The 24,050-nt window shown below is 36.6% G+C and overlaps 1 protein-coding gene across 2 annotated transcripts; it reads right to left on the reverse strand.

Annotated features, from left to right (window-relative positions):
• Positions 1-205: 205 nt before the first annotated feature.
• Positions 206-12,039, reverse strand: KBTBD8 (kelch repeat and BTB domain containing 8). 2 transcript variants are annotated; one of them, XM_046656678.1, is made up of 4 exons: positions 11,964-12,039; positions 11,164-11,374; positions 6,149-7,263; positions 206-3,485 (listed from the first exon to the last, which is right to left on the reverse strand). In XM_046656678.1, the coding sequence occupies exons 1-4, from the start codon at positions 11,977-11,979 to the stop codon at positions 3,022-3,024; spliced, it is 1,806 nt and encodes a 601-aa protein (XP_046512634.1). In that variant the 5' UTR covers positions 11,980-12,039; the 3' UTR covers positions 206-3,021. The 2 variants fall into 2 exon arrangements, with proteins under 2 accessions (XP_046512634.1, XP_046513444.1); XM_046657488.1 differs by lacking the exon at positions 11,164-11,374 and having other exon boundaries at positions 11,964-12,020.
• Between the last annotated feature and the right edge of the window lie 12,011 nt (positions 12,040-24,050).

The following is a 24,050-nucleotide window of genomic DNA, read 5'->3' on the forward strand; positions in this document are numbered from 1 at the left end:
AATTACCAATATAAGTGAGCCTGCTTTAGAATTCAAAGAGCATTACATAAGGTGATGCTAACTAGTTCATTTTGTACCAGAGGCCCAATATTTGACAGATTAAAATCTCATTTCATTCCACTAGGACATAAGGTATTTCATGATTTCCTCCAAATTTTAATTCTACAAAACTCACTAGTCAGAGGTCAATTTACAACAACAGAAGTTTTCAATCAGAAAAGGTTTTATTATTATAAGAAACAATGCCATCAGGTAAAAATGCAAAAAATTGTGCAATTATGGCAAAATGTTTAAAAATATCTACACATTTGCCCCCAAAGGACTACAGTACTTACTACATACCTGAGCACTGAACATTGAATGCCATTTTAAACTGCTTCACATAGGGAATCTGATTCCTGGCAGATCACATCCACTTTTTCTCATGCACCAATGAAATCAGCTTAATGCTTAAGCATCAACTTTGTAGGATAACAAAAAAATAAAGATGGGAAATCAAGAATACAATTTCTACTTTCCTATAGCATAGTTATATCAAGTCCAGTTTCAATGTGTAAAAAACATATAGGAAAGTGCTACATACATTCTTCAAATGCAAAAATAAAGGTGAAGTGGGACTGGCATATGGTAGACCTATATTTTAATTCTTTAGTACCCATTGTGCCTTTTACTTATATTCGCATCATACTATGCAAATGTACCTTAAATATCTAAACACATACCCATACAGATTACTAATCTTAGTCTTCTAGGACTTCTTCTGAAATCATTTTAAAAGTGGCAAAATATCCCAGTTATATAAACAAATAGTTCTTCATACAAAATTCAATATATATTCTACTCTCATAGCAAATTCTAAACCTTGGCTTTGACACGCTATACTTAGATCACACCCTCAATATAAATTGTTATAGCAAAAGGATCAACTGTTGTGCAGATCAACAGAATAAATCTACTGTAGCATTACCCACAGTACATTGTACTCCTATATATCATCCGGCACATGAAATTACTAACACAATGTCCTAGTCATGTTTTCAAGTAACACATTTTTCTAAATAAATACAGAAGATTGTCAGGAAGTGGCAGGAAATCTTAGATATTCAACAAAGCTTTCAAAAATAAATTACATGAACATCTCTTGCAAAAGTTAGTTATTTTTGTTTTTTCCTCCCCTCTGCAATGCAACACTGTAAAGATGCTTCAAAAAAACTCGAGAGAAAGAAAACAGAAGATAGAGAAAAACTGGGGAGAAAAAATAGGCTATTTGTTAACAGAGTTATAAAGAGATGATAGACACACTATCAAGGTCAATAAGAAGAAACCACACATCTAGCTTCCCAAAACTAGATTTTAAAATGTTCATTCTGTAAATGCTGTCCACTTTAAATTCTGCTTCAGAAAACATTCCCTACTTGTAGAGGTCTAGGACAAGCAGTTTGGAAAGTTTCTGAAAAACGAGGTATGTGATGTGAAGAGGCAATGTTTTAAATTGGTGTCACAGTATCACATTACAATTGGTGCAAGAGTTTTAACACAAACTATGCCAGTTCGCCTTCTTTAAGAGAATCAAAATGTTCTAGCCCGGGACAGATTCTGTGCTATACTTATTCCTTTAGCAATTATTCTAGGCATAGTAAAAAATAAGTTACTCATCCAAATATCTGCCTTACGTGTTACAAATGACTTGGTTTGTCTTCACGTTAATATTCCTAACTGATTGTTAGAAACTCACCAGTTAAATATGAAAAGTGATTTATAATGCTATGGTTCTTTTCACTCACTCTTTTCCTTCTCAATCACCTTCAGCTAGAACAAGCTTTTTAATGTAAAAATATACATCACTGTTAAGTGCAAAAAATGAAAACAGAAAATGAGGTTTTAATTGTCATATGTAACTTAAAAACCATTAAATTAGACCACTGCAGGAGTTTTATGTTTCCGGAAAATAGAATTTTAAAAGAAGGTGTACAACTTCACATTATGCTCTGTGCAGAAGAGAAATAAATTACCTTTCACTGTACCGATAATGACTTGACAGGTAGAGGATGGAAAAGGAGGTCAGGCAACAAAATGGCCTGTGTTAGTGCAAACTGAGTATAATGTTCTCACTACTCTGCGAGTGATCCAGTTAGACCAATAAGTGGCCATATCTTGCTATTCCATAAGTAGAGATCTTGTGAAATCACAAGAGTTCAACAGGTAAAATTCTATGGCCACAAAACTAACATACCAATTTAAAAGGTAAGCATAGGCTCAGACAATTTAAATCTATCTAGCTAAACACATGAATTAACTTATACTAGCACCAGCCACCTGTGAATTTGAGGCCTTTTCGAGATTGTTAAAAATGAGACAGTGTTAGCACGTGAAAAACTTAACAGAAAACTGCTACTTTAAAACTTTAGCTTAACTTAAAGTTCCATGGGAAATATGAAACAATCAGACCAAAAGCTTTTTCTGAGACTGGTTTTTCCTTCTATCTACTCTAATAACAGAACACATTTAAAGCTCAGTACACTTGAAAATGGTACACAAATATATATATTAAGAATGAGGATCTAAGTTCGTACTTCTCTGTGTCGGAGAGGTCACAGCTAAAGTCCTAGTGATATTGCCTCAGATTTTTACCCGTATTTAAAATAACAAGTCACATCAAACTAGTTGGGATGTCCCTAACCAATAATACCCTAACTGCTCTTATAAGAGTGCATAGTTGTCAATTCATCTGGTATCTTAGAGACTACTTATCACAAACTTCTAGAATGATATGATTACTTTTATACCAGAAAAAAAAAATGCTGATAATTGCACTTTGTTACCTTTTGCTCAATGAAATGAAAACACCACAAGGATGAAAAGAAATCCCTCCCTTTGTTGTAATCTTTAAGAGTGCCCATTTCCACGTAGAGTGTAAACTCTCTCAGCTTTCTTAAATACTGACAGCACTTCTTATATCATTGTAAGACTAAGTTTCCTCAAGTGGGAGATGCCAGTAAGCTCTCTAAGGCCTGCTACTCATTAAAGGACTTTCTGAAGACACTGAGGATAGAGTTTAGCAACAGCACATTCAAAATGCCGGCCAAGGTCCCAGAGCCGATCCGGGGTCTCATACACTTTCATCCATTGGTCAGTGATGTCATCATATTGGTAAAGGGAATTTTTCCTGCTGGTTCTGAAGACGTGTTCTTCAACAGTCACTTGAGTAGCTCGAACAAATAAATGGAGCTTATTCTGGAAAAGTACCAGTTTAAGGTACGGATTTATGGACTCATCACATGGGAAGTCCTTCTTACGAGTCCATTTATTGAGCTCAATATCATAGGCTTCTACAGTAAACATGCGTTGATGATTTCCACAGGTTCCAGCTATGTAGTAGATAGAGTTCTTGTATACAGCCGCTAAGCCCTGGATTCTAGGCACAGTCATGGGGGTTAAAAAACCCCAGTAGTCTTTTTGAGGCTCATAGAAGAGGAAAAATTCTCCTAAAAAAAAAAGAAAACAAGAATATGTACATTGTCATGTCTCTTTTCAGTTTTATGTTGAAGACTAAAGAGCATAATTTTCCAAATATTTCCATTCTAAAATATTTCTTTTATAATCTCCAGAGATACACCAAATATGAGATTACAAGATAACCTAAAAGCTCTTCATTCCATGGTATGACATAACACATAATATTATAGTCAATCTAAATTTGGATGTTCATACTGGGGAGGTGTGAGGAGTTACTTTGGCTTGATGGCAGAATAGTAGTCAAGAGCTTGGTTCCATTTATTCTATCCAATTGTATATTTCAGAAAATTTATTTTAAGCCAGCTCTAAAAAAGCATTATTACTAATGCTTAGCCAGGAAGATACAAATATATATGTAGCTTCATCATAAACAGGCCACTATAAATTTGTGTGATTACTTAATTAGAAGATAGTACACGGAATTGTTCATATTTTTGTCCATGGGCCACGGACGTGTTTACCTTAACTGTTGCTATAATGCAAAGACAAGTGTTCAAGAGGGGAAAACGTGGTTTTAATAAGATAGAAAACACACATGTGGTTTATGGCATTGACTCTGAGTCACTTTCACTTCTATTTTGACAATAAAAGTGTATGCTGAGTCAGACTGTCAATATAAAAATGTCTGAAAGAATTAAACTAGTGAAGATTTATGAGTTTTACTAATTATAACATTTGTATAAAATCTTTGTCAGAAAAATCTGAAACCCATTATGAACAGATTAATGATACTCCAAAAGCCACAGATAGTACAACAGAAGCTTCCAACTAGTCATGTCAAGTTTATTTATATAAAGAGGCTTTGTTTAGATTAGAAATACCTACTTCTAAACTGAGCTTCCCCTTGAAAACTGTTTTGAACTAGGTTTACTCTTATCTACAAATTTAACTGTCTACATAATAATAGTGACGCTTTAATTTCAATTTTCCTTAAAATAGCTTATTAAACCAGCTTTTGCTTGGACATCACTAACTTGTAACAGAATTCTTAATAAAAAAGATAGGAATTAAAACTTTCTAAAGTGTACCACCTCTCCACAAATTTCTTATAGAAAGATGACACACACAAAAAAGTTGATTTTTAAAATCTGAAGTCCACTTTAATAAATTAAAACCAATGATGGGCAACTAAGAAAACCCTCAGAGTCTCAGATCCTCTTATATAAAATGCAACCTCAGATTAAACAATGTTCATTCCAACTCTGAAGTTCTATTAATTCATTGTGCCTTTGCTTAATATTTACAATAAGACGCAATCTTTACCTTCCAATTGAGAGTCTTACAATTAATTCTATCTCTATCAACTAACTGGTTAACCAATAAGGCCAAAATATAGAGAGAGAGTTCATCATATTGGGTGATATAACCTATCCAACCATACTCAATAGATTACACATCCATTCTTATATTCCAGTTTTCACCAAAACCAACAAACCCAAATTAAGCCTGTGCTTCTACTTAACTAAAATAAGGCACTAGAGACTACTACTACTACTACTAATTTCTGGAGAATCAATTTTATATTGAACTTCAAACAAACGGATTCAGGCATTTCTAGGAAATTTAAAGTCAAATAACGGATTTGAGCAAAAAACAATTAAAAAATATATAATTTGATAAGAGCTAAAAAATCACATGTATCTACACAGAAGTTGCCCCTTTTTCCTTGTTTTATTGAAGTAGTGTGAGGAAAATATTTCTATATAAGCAATTAAGAAGCAGAAGACGAATAACAATGCTGGTATTATCAACATTGCCTTCAACATTCAAGCAACTAAAACTTGTAAGAAACCAAACATAAGGAAAACATTAATTATCACAAATCAGAACTTTGGATCAAATGTCTTATTTACTCTCACTCGGTCACTCTTTCTACTTCTACTGTAGCATCTTTGCCAGAGTACTGATCTTCAATAGTCAAAAAAAAAAAAAAAAGCTAAGTATGTTAGATAGTCCCTCTTATAAAGGTAAAAGTAAAAAAAAAAAGTGACATCAAAGTTTTTCACTGAAAATAATGTATTATGGAAGGCAACATAAACTGCAGTGAAATTAGAATCTTAAGACTGTAATTTCAAACTCTGTGTAATTAAGTTTTGTAAACTTTGTAATCATAAGGCTTACACAAAATTCTTTGGCAACTGAATAGTATCACTTCAGTTGATGCTTTGTTCTTTTTTATCTTTTAAACTAATCCCAAAAGTCCCATAAGAAAAGTAGTCACTACAATATCTCTTGATTATATATTATTGAAGAGTAAAAAAAGTTATGTTTCAAGCCTGCTTTCTTGTTTAAAGTCTTAAAAACACCTCTGAAATAGTTTTCCCAAAATGCTGAACTATTATTTATTAAAGAAAGTTTTCAAAAATACTTATTCCACGTGACGTCAAAACTCAACGATATAAAAATCTTACAGGATCACTTTAGTAACTTAAAAATACCTGCCTTTTTTGATTGAAAAGTTTATTTTCTTTATAGGTCCTTTAAAGAACAGATTGTGCCAACAAATAGTTTATGATAAGAAAGCCAGAGGTATATCTCAATTAATGGCCACAAACACCTGTTTTAGTATAAATAAGTAAACTACAATTTGACCTGTTACCCTTTCATGAAACTAAATCACCTAGGTACCTACCCTGTAAAACATAGATCTTCTCTTTGTACTCCACAGCATTATGAAACTCCATTGCAACAGGCATTGCGCAAACAGTCGTCCAACGATTTTCTCTGCTGTCATAGCACTCCACAGATTTTAGTGAGTTTCTCCCATCACCTTCGTAAACACGACCTCCAATTGCATACATCTTACCACAGCAATACACCAGTTTGCAGCCTATTCTGGCTCTCAGCAAGGATGGTTTGGACAGCCACCTGTTGGTGGAATGGTCATACATCCAGAAATCATTTTCTGCCTTATGGTCGATGGACACCTCACTGCTGCTCGGCCTATACCCTCCTGCAATGTAGATGTCATTATCCGGTGATACAAGAATCCCAACTTCTCTTAGATCATTTGGTGGTTTGCATAGTTTAAACACTCTTCCTGTGACTATATCTAGACAAGGCACTGTTTGCTTCTTTCCTGAGTGTTTGTGGGCAGCGTCAAAACATATGATCATTTCAGACGCAGTCATTCCAAGTCGCTGTGTACAGCCATTGGTATTGGATGGTCCCTTTTCTACATAGCTTTTGGCTATAGCCTGTGCAAACTGAGGTGGAATTTTCTCTACAAAAGTATCTTCCATCAGAGGAAAACGTATGCATTTGGCAAAAATTTCTGGAAGGTGCACTTCTCTTTCATTCTGTTCGTGTTCAAACCATCTTACAATGCTTTCGTAAACATGCTCTTCTCGGTCTACGTTCAAATCATCACTGTCAAGTATACTTATCAGTTGGTCTTTTGTCAACTGGAGAAACTCTTGTTCTTTGGTGACACATAGAAACTTTTTACGAATGTATTCTTTTGATCGATCTCCGAGTTCCTGATGACCATAATGATCAGCAAAGATGAAGACCCCAATTGAATTTTGTGGGTCCAAATGACTGATCATATACTTAGCACATTGGTCTTGAATGGAAGGAATCTGGAAGATGCTAGCTGCAGTGAACAGGGCTTGAACATTGGCCTCTGTCAGAACAACTTTGGAGGTGTAGGCATAGTTCAACACTAAATCCATAGATTCAGCTTCAACACCGACTATTCGAACTTCTTTTTGAGTACTTTCTGTAAGGCCGCTAGTGAACATGGATCTAGGAAGGAAAGAGTGCTTACTATTACATGTGCGTTACAAATAAAAACTATTGTGGTGAATTTTTCAAAATATAAAGTTACCACAAAGATAACCTTCTGAAAGTGAAAAATATTTCCTAATGCGTTTCTTGATATTCTGAATGCAGATAAAAGTTGATCATCTAGCAGAAGGATTTACTTTGGCTAATCTCAAAAAGTGCATTCTCAGGACTCATCCACGTTGTACCAACTCTGAGAAAGGGAGAGTATACCTAATTAAAGCACACCAAAAGTGGCATGGAATATTCCAGGACACCTTATGTTCCTTGGAGACGCTATCCAGCTTCTGGTCAAGCTGCCTAAGGGACTTGAGATCTTAAATCACCAGACCAGTTAGACAGCTAAAGAGTAGGCAGAGGGTGTCAATGTGATACATTAGCATACAGAGACTGTCCAGTAAAACTTCTCATGTCTCAGTGGAAATTTACAAGGCAACTTGTGCCCAAAATATATCTTTAAAAATTTCATCTTAGAAGAAACAAGATGCTCTTTAGAAGTTCATCTCTACCTACTCCTTTTTATAACTATTATCTTTTGAATGCTTCTTTAATTATTTTAAGGAATATAAAGAACACCATTTCACTTATCCTTGGACATTTTGGAAATCTTTGCTTAAAGAAATATCCTTAATTTTCTCAGTTACCATATTTTACCTATTTATTTCTGTATATAAATAAAGATTATGGTAGGGCTAATATAAAGCCTACTTCAAAGGGTAGCTTAAGAATTAACTAATTCTTTGGAGATAATGGTTTTTTAAATCCCAGACTTTTGCCACTGAGACCAAGGTGGGTTTTTTTGGTTTTATCTTTTTAAGATTTAAAATGTCTCTGCATTTATGGGACTTTCTTGGCCAAAACATTAAGTGGCCAAAACATTAAGTATCCAAAAGCTTGGCTCTTTATTTAAGTATTAGTCATTTACAAACATCATTTGCCTTTCTTTTCCCTCCTATAAGGTTTCTTTCTAGGCTGTTCTTCAAATTAAATATAAAAATCTAATCAAGAGCTAGCCCTGATGGCCTAGTGGTTAAGTTCAGCGAGCACCACTTCATTGGCTTAGGTTTGGCTCCTGGGCGTGGAACCACACCATTCGTCCGTCAGTAGCCATGCTGTGGCAGCAGCTCACACAGAAGAACAAGAAGAACCTACAACCAGAATATACAACTATGTACAGGAGCTTTGGGGAGGAAAAAAAGAAAAATCAAAAGTTACTTTAAAAGCCTTTTGAGAAAATGGCCATGTGCCCTAAGATACTTAATAGCTATCTATTGAAGAAATTGACCTAATATTGGTGATAAAGTTGATTATTCACATCCAGACCCCTCCTATTTTTAAGTGCCATGTTATGGAAAACATCCTTAAATGGTAAGATTTCCAGTCATTTTTGAAGTCTCCATCAAACATATGAAATTAATTTAAAAATGATATATGAGAAATAGTGGAGGCCTACAAAGACACAAGGACTCAGCCTGCTGCCTGGGTTAACCATCTTTGAACCCTAGTTTTACTTCTACAATGTAAATCTTAAGTTCAATATCACACGGGGTTTTTTTAATGACTGAAAACGATGTTCCAATGTATGAACTGGTTTTCAATTCAGGTGCTGAAAAACCCAGCTGTACAGCTACCAATTAAAAAGAAAAATAAAGCCCTTCATTAGGCACAGATTAACTCCCAATGGAGGACATTACCACATGGGAACTCCTATTGACTTGACTAGGCTGGTCTTACACACAGGAGCAGTGTGACACTTGATGAGTTCTCCTGTTCTAACAGATTCTTTCTGTAAACTCTATATAAAGTGGGAGCACACCCTCACACAAAATCCTGAGCAGCAAAAAATTCCTAATAATCATACAAATTTTAATTCGGACAAGTCACTGGGATCATGAAACAGCCATGCCAGATTTCAAACTATTCTAATTCTTCCACCAGTGATGCAAGACTTAGAAACTATTAAGTATGACCTTCTAGATCTCACATAAGGAGCAGCTCTGGTGCCAAGAAACTTCTGTGCAAAAACCTCTAACAAGAAATAAGAACCTAATCCTTAAGTTTTCTAGTCAAATATCTTTATTTGAATTCACATATCTTATCTTTAGAAAGTTTTCCAAGCATTTCCTAAACTTCTTGGAAATTAAGAAAATCTATTGTAGCACACTTCTTTTGAAGAGATTTGTCTGGGTCTTCAGAACTCATTTTAATTAAGTTTGATATTTAAATAATATAAGCCAGAGTATAAAATTTCAGTAAGATATAACATGTTCACTTTGAAGTTTCAATGGTTCTTAATTTTATTTTTACTATTCAAATGTAATATACAATAAAAACCTCTGAAAGGCAACTTTAAGGAAGACCCACTCTTGTCCCTTAAAAGCTATATAGTGACTAAGAAGCTTGGCTGTGGAATCAAATCTGGCTTCTGACACTTACTCATTAGACAAATGATTTGGTCAGCTCACAATCTTTCTGAGCCTCAGCTTTTTCACATGTAAAACGGGACTAACAACTGTGCAAAGACAGGATTGCAAAAATTATATAAAGCAATATATGTAAAGTAAGCTCAGCCCAGAGCCTGATAAATAGTAATTGTGACATATATTTAAATGCATAGATGACCCAAAGAGATCTAACGAATAGTCTGGATAAGTGAATCTCACCAGCAGTTTCCATTACCAGGCCAAACTTCATACCTTCTGTGAACAAGAGTTTCTTCTTTTTGATTTCCAGCTCACTGCCTCATGACGGTTAATACTTAATAGTCCAGTGACCTACCCTAGGCAAGTCTAAATGGTTACATCACAAGCATTAGACTGAAGCGACTATATTTAACCCAGTATTCTGAGAAAGAGGAATGAGAAACTACTGTCTGGAACACTACAGTGCTATATGCCCTATAAAGAGAAGCACCTTCAAAAGGAAAAAGCACATTTAGAGTGTGACTGAGAAATTATTTCACTCTCATTCCTGCACCATTTTTGAATATTGAAAGGCTTAAAAAAGTGAGCGTTTGAAACAAAATGAGAAGTTAACCTTAAGCAGGAAACTGCCCTTATCACTGATCTTTTCTTAGAGTATGAAATTATTCTTTAGACCCAAGCCTTGAAATTTTACTTTTTAAAGTTTTATAATACACAAAGATGAATATAAATGAAAATGAAAACTTAGCTTAAAAATACTTCTGAATATCTTGGAAATAATCACTAGTCTAAGGCCTAACGCACAGAGAAACTATATTCATTATTATTTTATTTCTTTTACCCCACGCATTAAAACAATCTATCCAATGGTAATTTGTTACTAAAGAACAGGCTACTATGTTTTAAACTCTAAAAAAGTTACATGCATTAAAGAAACATACATTATGGATAAATTTTTGAAAACAGTTCTAGATGAGCACTGTCCAATAAAAGTTTCAGTGATGGAAATGCTCTATATTTGGGCTGTACAATGTGGCAGCCGCTACCTACATGTGGCTACTGAGCACTTAAAATGTGGTTAGTATGCCTGAGGAATGGAATTTTTAATTTTATTTAATTTTAAGTAATCGGAGTTGAAATAGCCACATGTGGCTAGTGGCTGCTATACTGGGCAGCGCAATTCTAGATTTTCTGGTCATTTACCTGAAACAAACGAACAAAAGCATATTCACTAACTTAAAAACCAACCTCCTGAATTCTGGAAGAATCCATCAAGTCAAAAACAAGGGCTTAATAAAATAGGGTCTATTATCTATTTCCAGGAAACTCATGGGTTTCATTTCACTGTCGCATCTCAATATAATAATCAAGTGGGCAATAGTGAGGGAGAAAGGGAACTCAGTGCAAATATCAACAGAAGTTTCTACCATCATCATACCTGAAGTAAGGGCTGATTGCAGCAAGAACGTTTCTATGACAGGAAAATGTTTTCCCGTGATCCACTTCCACTACAATGTCTGTCAACTGTCCTTCATCGTACATTATTTTGAGTTGCTTAAGAATACTGCAAGCATGGAAGGGGTCCATGGCATCGTTGGCTGTGTCTGAAGATGGAATCCCATTCGGTGTTGGGGAAGACTTACTTAAATCTAGGAGGAGAAAAATCGTACAACCACAAGAAGTTCGGAGCCAGTTACGGCGTCGCGGATTTGTTTGTTTGTTTGGCTTGTTTTTTTCCCCCTATAAAAATAGATGTATGTATACATACACCACCAAATGGGAGCGCGAGGTAGGATCTGGGAGAGAGCGAGCTGCGATGCAAGTTCAAACACCAGCCTGCTCGTCCGGGAGCCCGGCGAGCCCGATGCCGCGCTCGCGGAGGGACCGTGCGAGCAGAACATGCGAGGTGTCTGCGGCGACTCCGCCGAGAGCCGGAATGTCACAGCCCAGAGCGAAGGCAGGAGCCTCACGAGGGAAGCTCGATGGATGGCGGCCGCCAGTGCCCACTCAACCGCCTCCCGAACGGGTCGGAGAGGCGACGGGTACCCGGCCTCCCCATCCTTGTTCGGCCGGACCACCCACCGCCCTCCACGCCATCCATCCTCCTTCCCCTGATCCTTCTCCACTTCTCCATCCTTCTCTCCGACTCTGCATCACCACCTCCTCAGCTCGCAGCATGAGCCTGGCCCCCGGCCCACCTCCCCCGCAACACACCTCCCTAGCCACCACGCGACCCACCTGCCGACGCGGCCATTTCTCGACGGGGCCCCGGCTCCAGCTATTTAAAGAGGAAATGTCATTTCGCTTCTCTCTCTCCCGGGTTCCGGCTCTTCTAAGCTTCCCCTAGCCAATGGGGTGGCCCATGCATCCGGCTCCGCCCCTAGCCTCTGAATTCCGGGCGCCAATTGGCCACGAGGTGCGCACAGGTGCATCGGGAAATGTAGTTTTATTGCCCCTGCTCCCGCGTGGTCCGGGTCGGGCGGAGGCCCAAGCCGGGGATTCCTATTGGCTGGTGCTGGCGGAGGTGGGGAGCGGGGAGTCCGCTAGCCTGTGTCCGTGGAGCGCGCAGTGGCTGCCGGGAGAGGTAGTCTTCTGGCTGAGGAGAGCTGTCATTCCGAGGGGCTAGGTTAGGGAAAGCTCTTGAAGTGCGAATTTCCCCATTTTAGGCCTCTCTCCAGGCCCCTGGTTCATTTTTTTTTTTTACCTTGTTCTTCCCTAAACCTTCTGCCAATGACTAGCTTCCGGTATGAAAGCGGGCTCTGCGTGAGGGCTGTGAGATCAGAAAAATATGGAAAAGGACAGGAGGGCTGTTGTCCAAAAATGCGAAGGAAATCTGACACCCCACCCTGAAGAAAAATATCAGGAGGCCCAAAAGCAAGCCATCTCTGATGAGTCACCTGTGACACCCAATTGAAATAGCATCGCCTTGGCTGAGTGCTCCGGTTTCCACAAATTAACTTCGTCTGGTTACAACGGCTGCTCAGGATCTTTAACTCCCACTGATGGCTTGCTTTTCTCGAACACACAGAGAACACCTGTTCCACTTTTAAGTGCACGTGAACATTATAGAGGGATTTAAGATGCTTTCCTTTTTGCTCCTGTAAAATGGAGGGGTTAAGATAATAAGTAGTCTGGGATTTCCTTTGAAGAAATATTGGAGCGTGCCCTGAGCCTGGTCCCAGGGACGGTTACTGAAGCCCTGGCTCTTTACTTACTAAATGTGGGGCCTTGGATAATATCCTTTAACTCTTGAGCACTTAGCTCCTTCACCTGTAACATATGAATAACAATTCCATCTGCCTCATAGGCTCCAAGCCTTTTGAAAGAAAACAGAAATTTTATGGTTGAAGTGTTTTGATTTACTTGTATTGTGTTTCTAGCATCTGACAGGGTGCCTGGCACATTATAGATACTTAATATTTTTAAAATAAATGTAAGGCATAACTGAACTATCATTCGAAAAGCTATTTCTAGACCTTTGAAATGTAAGGAAGTGATATCAGTGAATGGGAAGGAGTTTTTAATAGAGACATATTTAGTCCATGTGCATAGCTTTTCTAACACTGAAAAGATCAAGCAGTTGAACTTCTTGATGAAGGGTCTTGGAATTTAAGTTGTGATTGAGAGAGAGAGAAAGAGAGGATGATGAAAAACAATCCAGTTCTGTCCTCTAGGTCTGCTGAAAAATTTAGAGCTCAAAATACTATAATTCGATGCAAGTTAATAAGAATTGGTGTTTCCTCGAAACTGGAACAATTGGACGTTGATATGCACTTTTAACTCCTATTTATGAAAACCCTATATGCACAGATCTGCATGGATGAAATTGAGTTAATTTTTTTTACTCAGAACTTTAAATTTCCATTTTTTATGAGCTCAATGGTATTGCTTTCTAACTTATGAAAACAATGGGGATTTTACTCACAATATTGATGGTATTAAGAAAAAAAGGCATCAATCCTTCGAGTTTCCAGGTTTAGCAAAATAAAATACAGAACATGCAATATTTGGGACATACTTAAAGTAAAATATCATGTGTTATATGAAAGTCAAATTTAATTGAGTGTTCTGTATTTTATGTGGCTACTTTTCAAACATGTTAAAATAGAGGTTTTCTTGTTTGTGTTTTGTTTTTGTTGTAGCCACCTGTCAAAGCCTTAAGAAATTTGGCCAATTTTCTCTGGAATTTAATTCTCACCTAATTGACTAACAGACTTGGCGATATGGTTTAATTGATTAGGAGAAAGTTTTCTGATTCTTTGACCCACACAAATTTCTGAATTTGGAGGTAGGCAGAATACAAAGAACGAAGGGCAATCTAAATATAAGTAGGAAAAAGAAGCGAACATTCGTAATTACAAGGTTGCCATTTATATGACACTGTAAATCGACTCCATTCTACTGGCAGACGGCATTACGTAGTAAAGATTTCATCATTAGAAATGCATTTAAAAAAAAACAGAATAGGAAGATGTAAAAATTGAGCCACTAGTCCCACACTATTCATTCTCAATGATCTTTAAGAATACAAAGGAGATTTTGTTTCAGGGTTGATACTAAATAGCCAAAGGCTATATTGTCCTCTGAAGTAATTTTCTCAAATATTTACAGTTTAAAGTAAAATTTAGGAAGGGTGAAAATTGAAAAAGCAAACCAGAATATTTGAGGGACCTATATTTATTTAGTTCAAATTAAACATTTAGAGCTTTATTATTTTAATTTGTATTACCTAGGAACCAAAAGCAAAGAAGATTGTTGTAATCATGGTTGTTCGAGAGTAGAAAAGTCTTTACATTTAAATTCTAGCGAAAATGAAGGATCATGAAAGCAGCAAATTTAGAAGATGAGAAAATTGCACAGGCCCCTTGTTTTTTTCCTGCTTCCACTTTAAGAGAATGACTTCTAGCAATTATCGGCTGTGCCCAGGCTACTGTCGATAATAATACCACACAACACAAGAATGATAGCCATTCTGATGAAGAAGGTGTAAAAGAAAATAGGACTTCACTTCTGCAAATCGATTCTGCCGTTTTCCAATTTCCCTGTTTAGCACTGTTTGAGGCTGTGAAATTGACCAGAGCTACATGAAATGAAAGTAAAGGTAGAGTGTCTGTGACTCTTACCTTTTAGCAAATGACATCCTTATATATTTATCCTTCTCAGCTACAGCTACAACAAAAAGTGATGTTTTTCCTTGCTAAAGACTTTTGTATTGGCTAGATTGATGCCTCAAATGAAGCAACAAAAGTGATTATTTGAATATTAATTTAATATAACATCACATACTGAAGAAGTGGTTGTTTTTGTAGTTTCTAGAACCTTATATATTGCATATGTTTTACATTCTTTTAAATACAAAACTCTGAAAAGATATTAGCCTCAGGTTTACTGACTGGATATTACTGGGCTTTTTTGTATTTTAATAATTTTTATTCCCTATGAGGTTATGTGAGGATTCAACATGGTAATAACTAGAAGATTGCATTTTGTGAATCACTGCATTTGATCATACTGGGGGATATTAAAACACGTTAATTTGTCTCGTCAGTATTTGAAATTTAGCATATATGTGCAAAAGAAGAGACTGTGGCAGAGAGATTCGACTCCTCAAAAATATTTATTACCCTCCCCCAACCTGCATTCCTGGCAAGCCCTGTATAAGGTGATGTTTCTGATACCAAAAGTAATAGGTATAGGTGATAGAGAGAGAGACTGAAGGTCTGCATCCCTTCAAAGTTCATGTTAAAACCTTACTCCCACTGAGATGGTATGAGGAGGTGGGGGGCTTTGATAAGTGGTTAGTTTTGAGGGTGGAGCCCCCATGAATAGAATTAGTGCCCTTAAAAACAACTCCAAAGAGCTTCTCCCATGTGAGGACACACTGAGAAGACAGCTATCTGTGAACCAGGGAAGCAGGCCTTCACTAGAAACCAAATCTACTGGCGCCCTGAACTTAGACTTTCCAGCCTCCAGAACTGTAAGAAATAAATTTCTGTTGTTTATAAGCCACTCAGTCTATGGTATTCTGTCATAGCTGCCTGAATAGACTAAGGTGCATGTGTGTGTATATATTTATATATGACATACTGTCATATGTACATACCTTATGTCATATGTGTATGATTCCTAAGCTTGAGGACTTTATGATTTATCTATGGAGATAAAACATATTCATATGAAAATCAACTAAAAACTGAGGGCTGAAGGCAGCCCCTAGTTAGCATAAAATAAGTATTTCAGAAAATTAATGTTAAAGATTTCAGAAGAAATGAGAGATTCTATTCAGCTGCTGTGGGACTTGAGCTGGGCATCCAAGAAGGATACACTATAGAAGCATTCACAAAAGTTACAGAGCATGTTCTTACCTATTTTCTTTATCTTGCCTTGACCTGGAAGGAAAAGCATTAACTTGTTCATACTTTAATATTGATGGGGTTTAATTCGGGAACTGAAAGAGGAAAGGGAAAGTTCATGGCTATGTGTTACCTATGTTATTTCAAACAGTGTTACAAATGAAGAGACTAAAGCCTGGAGAATTTAAACAACTTGACCAGAGTCATATAGGAATCTTTGGCTCCAGAGCCAACTCTATTTTGATTACAGTTAATAAAGGATGCTGGGAATAGCATAGAGTATTGAAAATGAGATGTGGTAGGATTTTTTCTCCATTAAACATGTTCAGCTCTGTGTCAAACACATGGTCAATTGGTATCCGCTAATGTCCGTTATGAATAGACAGTGGTATTGGTATAGGTTTGAGATATTTTTATGCCTCAAGAAATGGAAAAAAGGAAAAGCTAGAGGGGTAACAGTCACACTGTTAAAGTAATTTGACTTTGCCAGAGTAAACTGATAGTTTTAGAGGTATAGTAATTTAGCATTTTTTATCTTTCTACTAAATAATTAAATGAAATGGTTAATATCTATATATATATTATATTGTAATATAATATATATGTTATATTATATATAATGTAATTGTATATAATTGTATATTATTATATAATTTTTATAATATTGTATAATTGTAATTGTACAATCTAATATATAATATATATTATAATATTACATTATAATGTTAACAATTAATATTTATTAAATTGACTGTGATTCACTATTCTACTGCAAGATTGAATTATTGTTCAAGAGTAGAGACCCTGAATAGAATTACTCTACTGGACCCTTAAGTTATTCAATGATATTCAGAGTTAGAATGATTATGAGAGCAAAAGCCACTGTCAAAATGTGGGACATCACACCCTTCCCTGTTTGAAGATGAGCTTATAACCTAAGTGGAACTAATAGAGTTAAACAATGATTGTTGATTCTTTCTAACCTCAATCAGGATCTGAATTTTTTTTTTAAGCTCATGGAATCACTAAAAAGCCTAAAGGGAAGGGATATCAGTAGGAGTGGTGTTCAGCGCCTAGACACAGGAACTGAAATTCACGGAGAATAGGCATCAGGTCCATTAAAGACAGCAGAGAGAACACAGAGGATGAGGAGTTGATTGTACTTTAATCCCCCAAATAATCAAACATTCATAAAGCAAATCTGCTGGCGGACCACAATAATTTCAGGGCTATTTAATTTTTATTTCTGGTTGTTCTGCCACAGGGTTTCTTCATCTCAGCGCTATTCACATGTGCAGCCAGAAAACGCTTTGTCATGAGGGTTGTGCTTTGCGTGATCGGATTCTTAGCAGCATCCCTGGTTTCTAACCACTAGATGCCAGTAGCACTGCCCACCAAAATGTGACAACCAAAAATGTCCTGAGAGATTGTCAAATGTCCCTTAGGAGGAAAATAGTCCCCAGGTGAGAACCACTGTTCTATAACATGCTCCTGTCTGTTCTGGGCTCCTCGGTGGTGTGGGTTCTCCCACTTTGTTAACAGCTTTGTTAACAGTTTACGTCAATATACTCTGTTTATTATTTAAAACTGTTTTGTTTATCTTCCTTTTAACTATCCAGTGCATAGAGTCGTTCATAACACAATATTATCGTTGGTCCATCAGCCCCATCTCTTGTGCTATATATGTGCTCCTCTCTTTACTCCACCTTCTCTACTCCCAACCTCTTCCACTCCATGCACAACGGTTATAAGGGGTTTCGTGTGGATCCTTGTGTACGTATCCGTTCTTGTAAAATATATATTGATGTTTTAATGTGCCCTTGTGATTTAAATAATGGTATTGTGCTATGGATCTCATTCTGTTTCTTATTTTTTCACTCAGAACTGTGTTTTTAAGGTCTGTCATGTTGCTTTGTGTATCTCTGGTCAGTTCTTTTTCCTCTTTACATTCCTACCACCTAGCTCACCATCTGATATATGTTAGGTGCTGAATAAATGTTCATATAATTAATTGCATAAATGAATATATCAAATCTTGAATGGATGTAGTAGACAGAATAGTAGCTGCCCAAAGATGTCCGTGTCCTGATCCCCAAAACCTGTGAATGTGTTACCTGATATAGCAAAAGAGACTCTGCAGATGTGATTAAATTAAGGATTTTGAGAGGGGGAGATTATCCTGGATTATCTGGCTATATCCAATGTTATCACAAGGGTCCTTATAAGAGGAGAAAAAAGGGTCAAAGTCAGAAAAAGGAGATATGATGACAGAAGCAGAGGGTGAGTGCTGTGCTTTGAAAATGGAGTAAGGGACCACAAGCCAAGGAATGCAGGTGGCCTCTAGAAGTTAGAAAAGGCAAAGTAATGCATTCTCCTCTAGAACCTGCATTAGGAAGGCAGTCCTGCCAACGCTTTGGTTTTACAATTTCTGACATCCAATGCTGTAAGATAATACGTGTTGGTTTAAGCCACTAAGCTTGTGGTGATGTGTTACAGCAGCAATAGGAAAGTAATACAATGGTTGAATTAATACATGAATGAGTTTGCAAAGCTTTCCAACAGTCGAACTTTTCTCTCCTTCCTCCTCCTTGTCTCTCCATCAAATGTTTAATATTAATGAAAACTGAGAGAATCTCAAAATATAAGGGTACTCACATGAGTAATACTTTAAAAAGAAGACTTGTAAACAGAAAATTGCAAGGTAAACAATTACCCCAAATCTATCTGCTAACTCTGTAGTTAACTTGACTGTGGTGGGGGCTCACTGGGTCGTCCTATGAGGAGAGTGAGATTCATTGCGAGAGAGACCTGCACAGGAGCATGAATCCTCAGGAGGTATGATTCCCGGGGGCCATCTTTGGAGATAAACTACCTGACTGGGATTAAATCTCAAAGATAATCAGATTAATATAAGACTCATAATTGTGGTGGAATGCTTTCTATGGGTCTGGAACCAAAATTATAACACTCAGTATATTGGATTTGACACAAAGCCAAAGACCTAAGACACAGGTGTCTTCCATAGGCTCTCTTGTATATCCAGGTTAATCCCTAAGAAAGAAATGTATTCGCTTAAATACTGTGGGTTTGATCAACTCAGTGTTTCACAGTCCATGGAGAAGCACCAGCTTTTTACTGATCTTGCATCGCTCTGGGTCTCTGAGTGATTACAATGAGCACGGCCCCCTGCTGGCCAGGGTTGGACATAAGCATGAGTTAAAAATAAAACTTGGGGATTTAAGCTACTGGAAGTATGGGATTGTCAGTCATCACAGCATATTTTAGTCTATCTTAACACATAAATGCTAATTTTAGTGTCACAGACACTTAGACTCAGAGCACCTATGAAGGTGGTTCGGTTTTTCTTCTCTTACCCTTAGCAAAGCTGGAGATGTCTGATGATGAGTCTATGCCACAACCGTGAGCTAGGAAGATGGCTGCATCTCAGGTTCCTGCTCAGGTTTAACTATAATTAGCCTGCAAACTAGTTAATATGCCATGAAGAATAAAAAATTAATTGTAGTAATCACCTGGAAAATTAAACTGAATTTTTATTTTACTATCAGAGTACCACTACTACTACTAATAACTAGTATTTACTGAGTGCTTTCTCTGTGACAGTTACTAGACTAAGCACTGTGCATAAATCTGCATAAATTATTTCCCTTATTCCTTATAATAGTTCTCTGACGTAAATGCTCTTATTAGCCCAATTTTAGAGCTGAAGAAACAAAGGCATGAAGACGTTACCTGCTTGTTCTAGGTCATAGCTAGAAAGTGCTTCAGCAGGAATTTGAAATGCGGTAGTCTGATATCTAAGCCTGTGCGTCTTGACAACTATGATAATCTACTTCCTAAAGAGTGATTCTCACTCTGATTCTGCAGGAAACCAGGCCCCTGTGCATATGCAGACAGACACAAGTTAGGGCTACATGTTCTCTAACAAGGAGGCTTTGAGAAATGGTTGGAAAGAGAGCCGTGTATTTGAAGTGATGCAAGATCAGTAAAAAGCTGGTGCTTCCACATGAAAGAATTGCCTATATTTTCAATTTGTTTTTTCAAAAAGACTTTGAAATTCAAATTTAAAACATTGCTCTTCAAAACAAGCAGTATCACAAATCTGCCAATTTGATTAAGCAAGGCTTAGTCCCAGTGGAAAAAACAGAAAACATGGCATGCCATAGTTAGATGCTGACCATGTATGATAAGCTTCTTATGAGCGCTATTGTGAGACCTTGACAGGAGCCCCTTTCTCTAAGAACAGGCGACATGAGAGGAGCAGTCAGGAAACGATTGACGGTAAGTGCGTGTGTTAAAGCTCAGGGGGACTATTGAGTTTGTGAGACAAGCTCTGTCAAACACAAACAAATGCAGAGGCAAGAGAGGCATGTGGAAGGAATTTCTTATACTTAAAGGTGACGAGCTATAAATAAGTTACACTGAGGAAATTTTGGCCTTCAGCATCAACGTGTGTTTAAATTTGGGTTTAAACTTAGTTCCCAGGTGGCAGGTTTTGTTTCCTCATCTGAGCCTCAAGCCTAAGGCTGGCAGAATGACTGGCTCCAGAACGGAAGATGTGGTACCTGGCAAAAGGATATTTATGAGTTGTTAATCTGTGAATCAGAAGGCAAACCCTGGCCCAGCAGTACGTTAATCCTGACGGCTGAGAGGGAGCCAATAGAATCATTTACAAGAATGTTCCCAGCTTAAGGTTTTAGAAACAGCTTAAAGAAACTTCAACTATGTTTGGAATGTACCAAATCATAAATTGCTAATTTTTCCACCTGTGTTAGGCTACCAACTCCTCAGGGGGTGGAAGCGTGTGGTGCAAATACAAGCCAAACACTTTCCTAATTACTCAGGCTACAACAGGTCAAAGGTGCACGCCTAACCCAGTTTGGAATTCTTTTATTTACTGGGCTCCTGCCGTCACTGGAAAAATTTAACTGCCATGCAAACTCTTCATAAAAAAATTGGCTCCTTTCACACCTGTCCTTGGTGAATGCCAGCCTTTTCTTCCTTTCATTCTCTTAATGAGTAAAAGCCTTTGTTCTAAGAGAGTACAGGCTCAAGTCTTTAGGAGTGAAGGGTCATGATTCCTGCAACTTATTTTCAAATGATTTGGCACAAATAATAAGTATAAAAGTATATACACACACAGGAATAAAGCAAAAGTGGCAAAATGTTAACCTTGTGGTAAGTCGAAGTGAAGGGTTTATGGGAATTTATTGTACTACTCTTGCGGGTTTAAACTTTTCAAGTAAAAATGGACAAACAAACAAATAAACAAAAAAAACCCCAGAAGTGTGAGATAGTGGAAAGAAGGGAATTCTACTATCTAAGCTTGAAATCTTGAAACGAGATGCCAATAAAAATGGTTTTAGTTTAGTTTTTTCCTTAATGAAAATGTGGCAGAAGCAAGAGTGACTAATTGGGTATGATGGAATGCACTATTTAAATCTTTGTTAAATGAAGTTGATGATGCTTCTCTCTCCAGGGTGTTTTTCCAACAGTGATGATGGATGATTCTAAATTTAGCCACACAATGTCAACTGGTTCCTCTCCTTACTAAGGAAAAAAAAAAAGGATGTGAAAATAAAGGGTTTTTTTTTTTTTTTTTTTTTTGCGATAACTTTCTCTGAGTTGGCTTTGATGCATCAGCACTGGGCTTTAAGTTGCTTGGCTAACTAGCCACAGATTGTGCTGAGAGACCCAACAAGTCATTGTAGTCCATTGTACCTTGGAGACCTCCCTGTAGATTCCTTCTGTGGACTGAACTGTATCCTCCCAACATTCATATATTGAAGCCCTAACCCACAGTGTGGTGGTATTTGGGAATGGGGGCTTTGGGAGATAATTGGCTTAGACGAGGTCATGAGGGTTTAGATGAGGTCATGATGGGATTGGTGCCCTTATAAGAAGAGACACCAGAGAGGTCTCTCTCTCTCTCTCTCCCCCTCCCTCTCTTCCTCTTCCCACCTCCTTGCCTTGTTAAGACATAGTGAGAAACCAAATACATTTAAAATAATGGATAAGTAACAACAAAAAGGGATAATTATTCAAAATATAACAAATTTTGCTAGTGTGAATTATTGTTCTGCAGACTTCTGTAATAAAGAAAGTTAAAACTAAAACTATCATTTTAACTGGGGGAGTGGAGGCTTGCACAGAATATTACACATGTACACACATATACGAAAATTAGTACAGAAAGGTGGAAACAGTTTTATCTTTTGAGTCTTTAGCCATATTACTGAAAAGACTGGTGATAAATAAAATAAAATTAACATATAAACTAAAGTCAAACTACAGTATATTTTAATAGTTTTACTTTAGAAAAACATGACAGCTTGCCTATATAGAAAGAATAACATTATATGCCAAGGCTCATAAGAAGACTCAATATCTTCATGTTATTCTAAGAATTGTCAAGTCTATGCCTATTTTTTGTTCTATGGGAAAGAACGAGTATTAAAGGAAATAGGAATAAATAAGCCTCAAAAATAACTGAGGAAAACCTAAACCATTTCTTTCTTTCTTTCTTTCTTTTATGAGGAAGATTGGCCCTGAGCTAACATCTGTGCCAATCTTCCTCTATTTTGTATGTGAGATGCTGCCACAGCATGGCTTGATGAGTGGTGTGTAGGTCCACACCCAGGATCAGAACCAGCACACCCTGGGCTGCCAGAGCAGCCACACGAACTTAGCTACTGCGCCACTGGGCCAGTCCCCTAAATGATTTCTTAAGAAAATGAATTTAATTACTATAAGATCCTTAAGGTATGATTGAAGTATTTTTTCATGCTTTGTTTTGTATAACATTGAACAATGCAATTTACGAATATATCTTTCAACTCCATTGCAACCTTCCGTATATCTCTGAAGCTGCCATGGACGTTTGGTCCTGCCTTTACCTAGTGAATAAAGGTCTAAACCAATGGATAGATTAAGAAATGAAATAAGATATAAAACTTTTATTGCATTTTCACTTGCCGCCTACACTAATCAAACGGATTCAGTGGGTTAAGGCATGGGTTAAAGCAAGGAGATTAAACACCAATTCGAAATATTCTCTCCTATTTTGGTTACATTGCCACCAAATAACCCCCATGTTTTTCCCTATTTAAATACATACTTCAATTATTTATATATATATAATTGATACATGTGTATATATTATGATTGTATATATGTATATAATTGATATATATATGTTATGTATATGAAAGCTTGAATGGGTTTATAACTTAAATACATTCTAAGTAAATTTGACTAATATATCTTTTGGCCATATTTTTGGGTATACACTAGTTAAGAATTGTTTTATCTTTCTAGAAAATTCCACCTTTATCATTCCAAAGCGACATTCCTTATTTTAGTAATGCCTTTCATCTTAAAGTCTATTTTTTCTGATATTAATATAGTGACACAGTTTCTTTCAATTGGTTTTTATATGATCTAATTTTTTCTCCTTTTACTTTCAACCTTACTGTATCCTTACATTTAAGTTGGCACTTATTTTTAATATAAATAACACATACTTTTTAATCAAGTCTGAAAAACTTTATCTTTAATTAGAACAGTCAGTTCTTCTAGATTTAATGTAATTACCATGTATATAATTTAAATATATCATTATATGTGCATTGTATTTTCCCACCCAATGTGTTCTATTCTTTTTTTTAATTGATAAAGTATTTTTTTACCACTCCATTTTCTTTCCTCTATTTGTTTGGAAGTTATAAGCACTTTTCTTTTTCTAGTAATAATAATCTTAGTCATTATAACACACATAAAATGTATTGTTGACTTATAAAGTTCTGCTGTTAATCTTTACTGTTTTTCCCTTTCTCCAGAAAATTTAAGGTCCTTAGAAACAATTTAAATCCATTTATCTCCTTACTGATATAGATGACATGATTGTAGAAATTTTATTTGACATGATTAAACCCCACATTATCATCATTGCTTT

This window comes from Equus quagga, chromosome 1 (genome assembly GCF_021613505.1).
Source record: "Equus quagga isolate Etosha38 chromosome 1, UCLA_HA_Equagga_1.0, whole genome shotgun sequence".
Taxonomy (NCBI): domain Eukaryota; kingdom Metazoa; phylum Chordata; class Mammalia; order Perissodactyla; family Equidae; genus Equus; species Equus quagga.

Excerpts from the sequence above, each read along its gene's own strand:
- KBTBD8 (XM_046656678.1), bottom strand. Across the intron at positions 7,264-11,163 it reads GCAATCAGCCCTTACTTCAG|ATCCATGTTCACTAGCGGCC; the intron begins GTATGATGATGG and ends TTTCCTTCCTAG. Across the intron at positions 3,486-6,148 it reads GAAGATCTATGTTTTACAGG|GAGAATTTTTCCTCTTCTAT; the intron begins GTAGGTACCTAG and ends TTTTTTTTTTAG.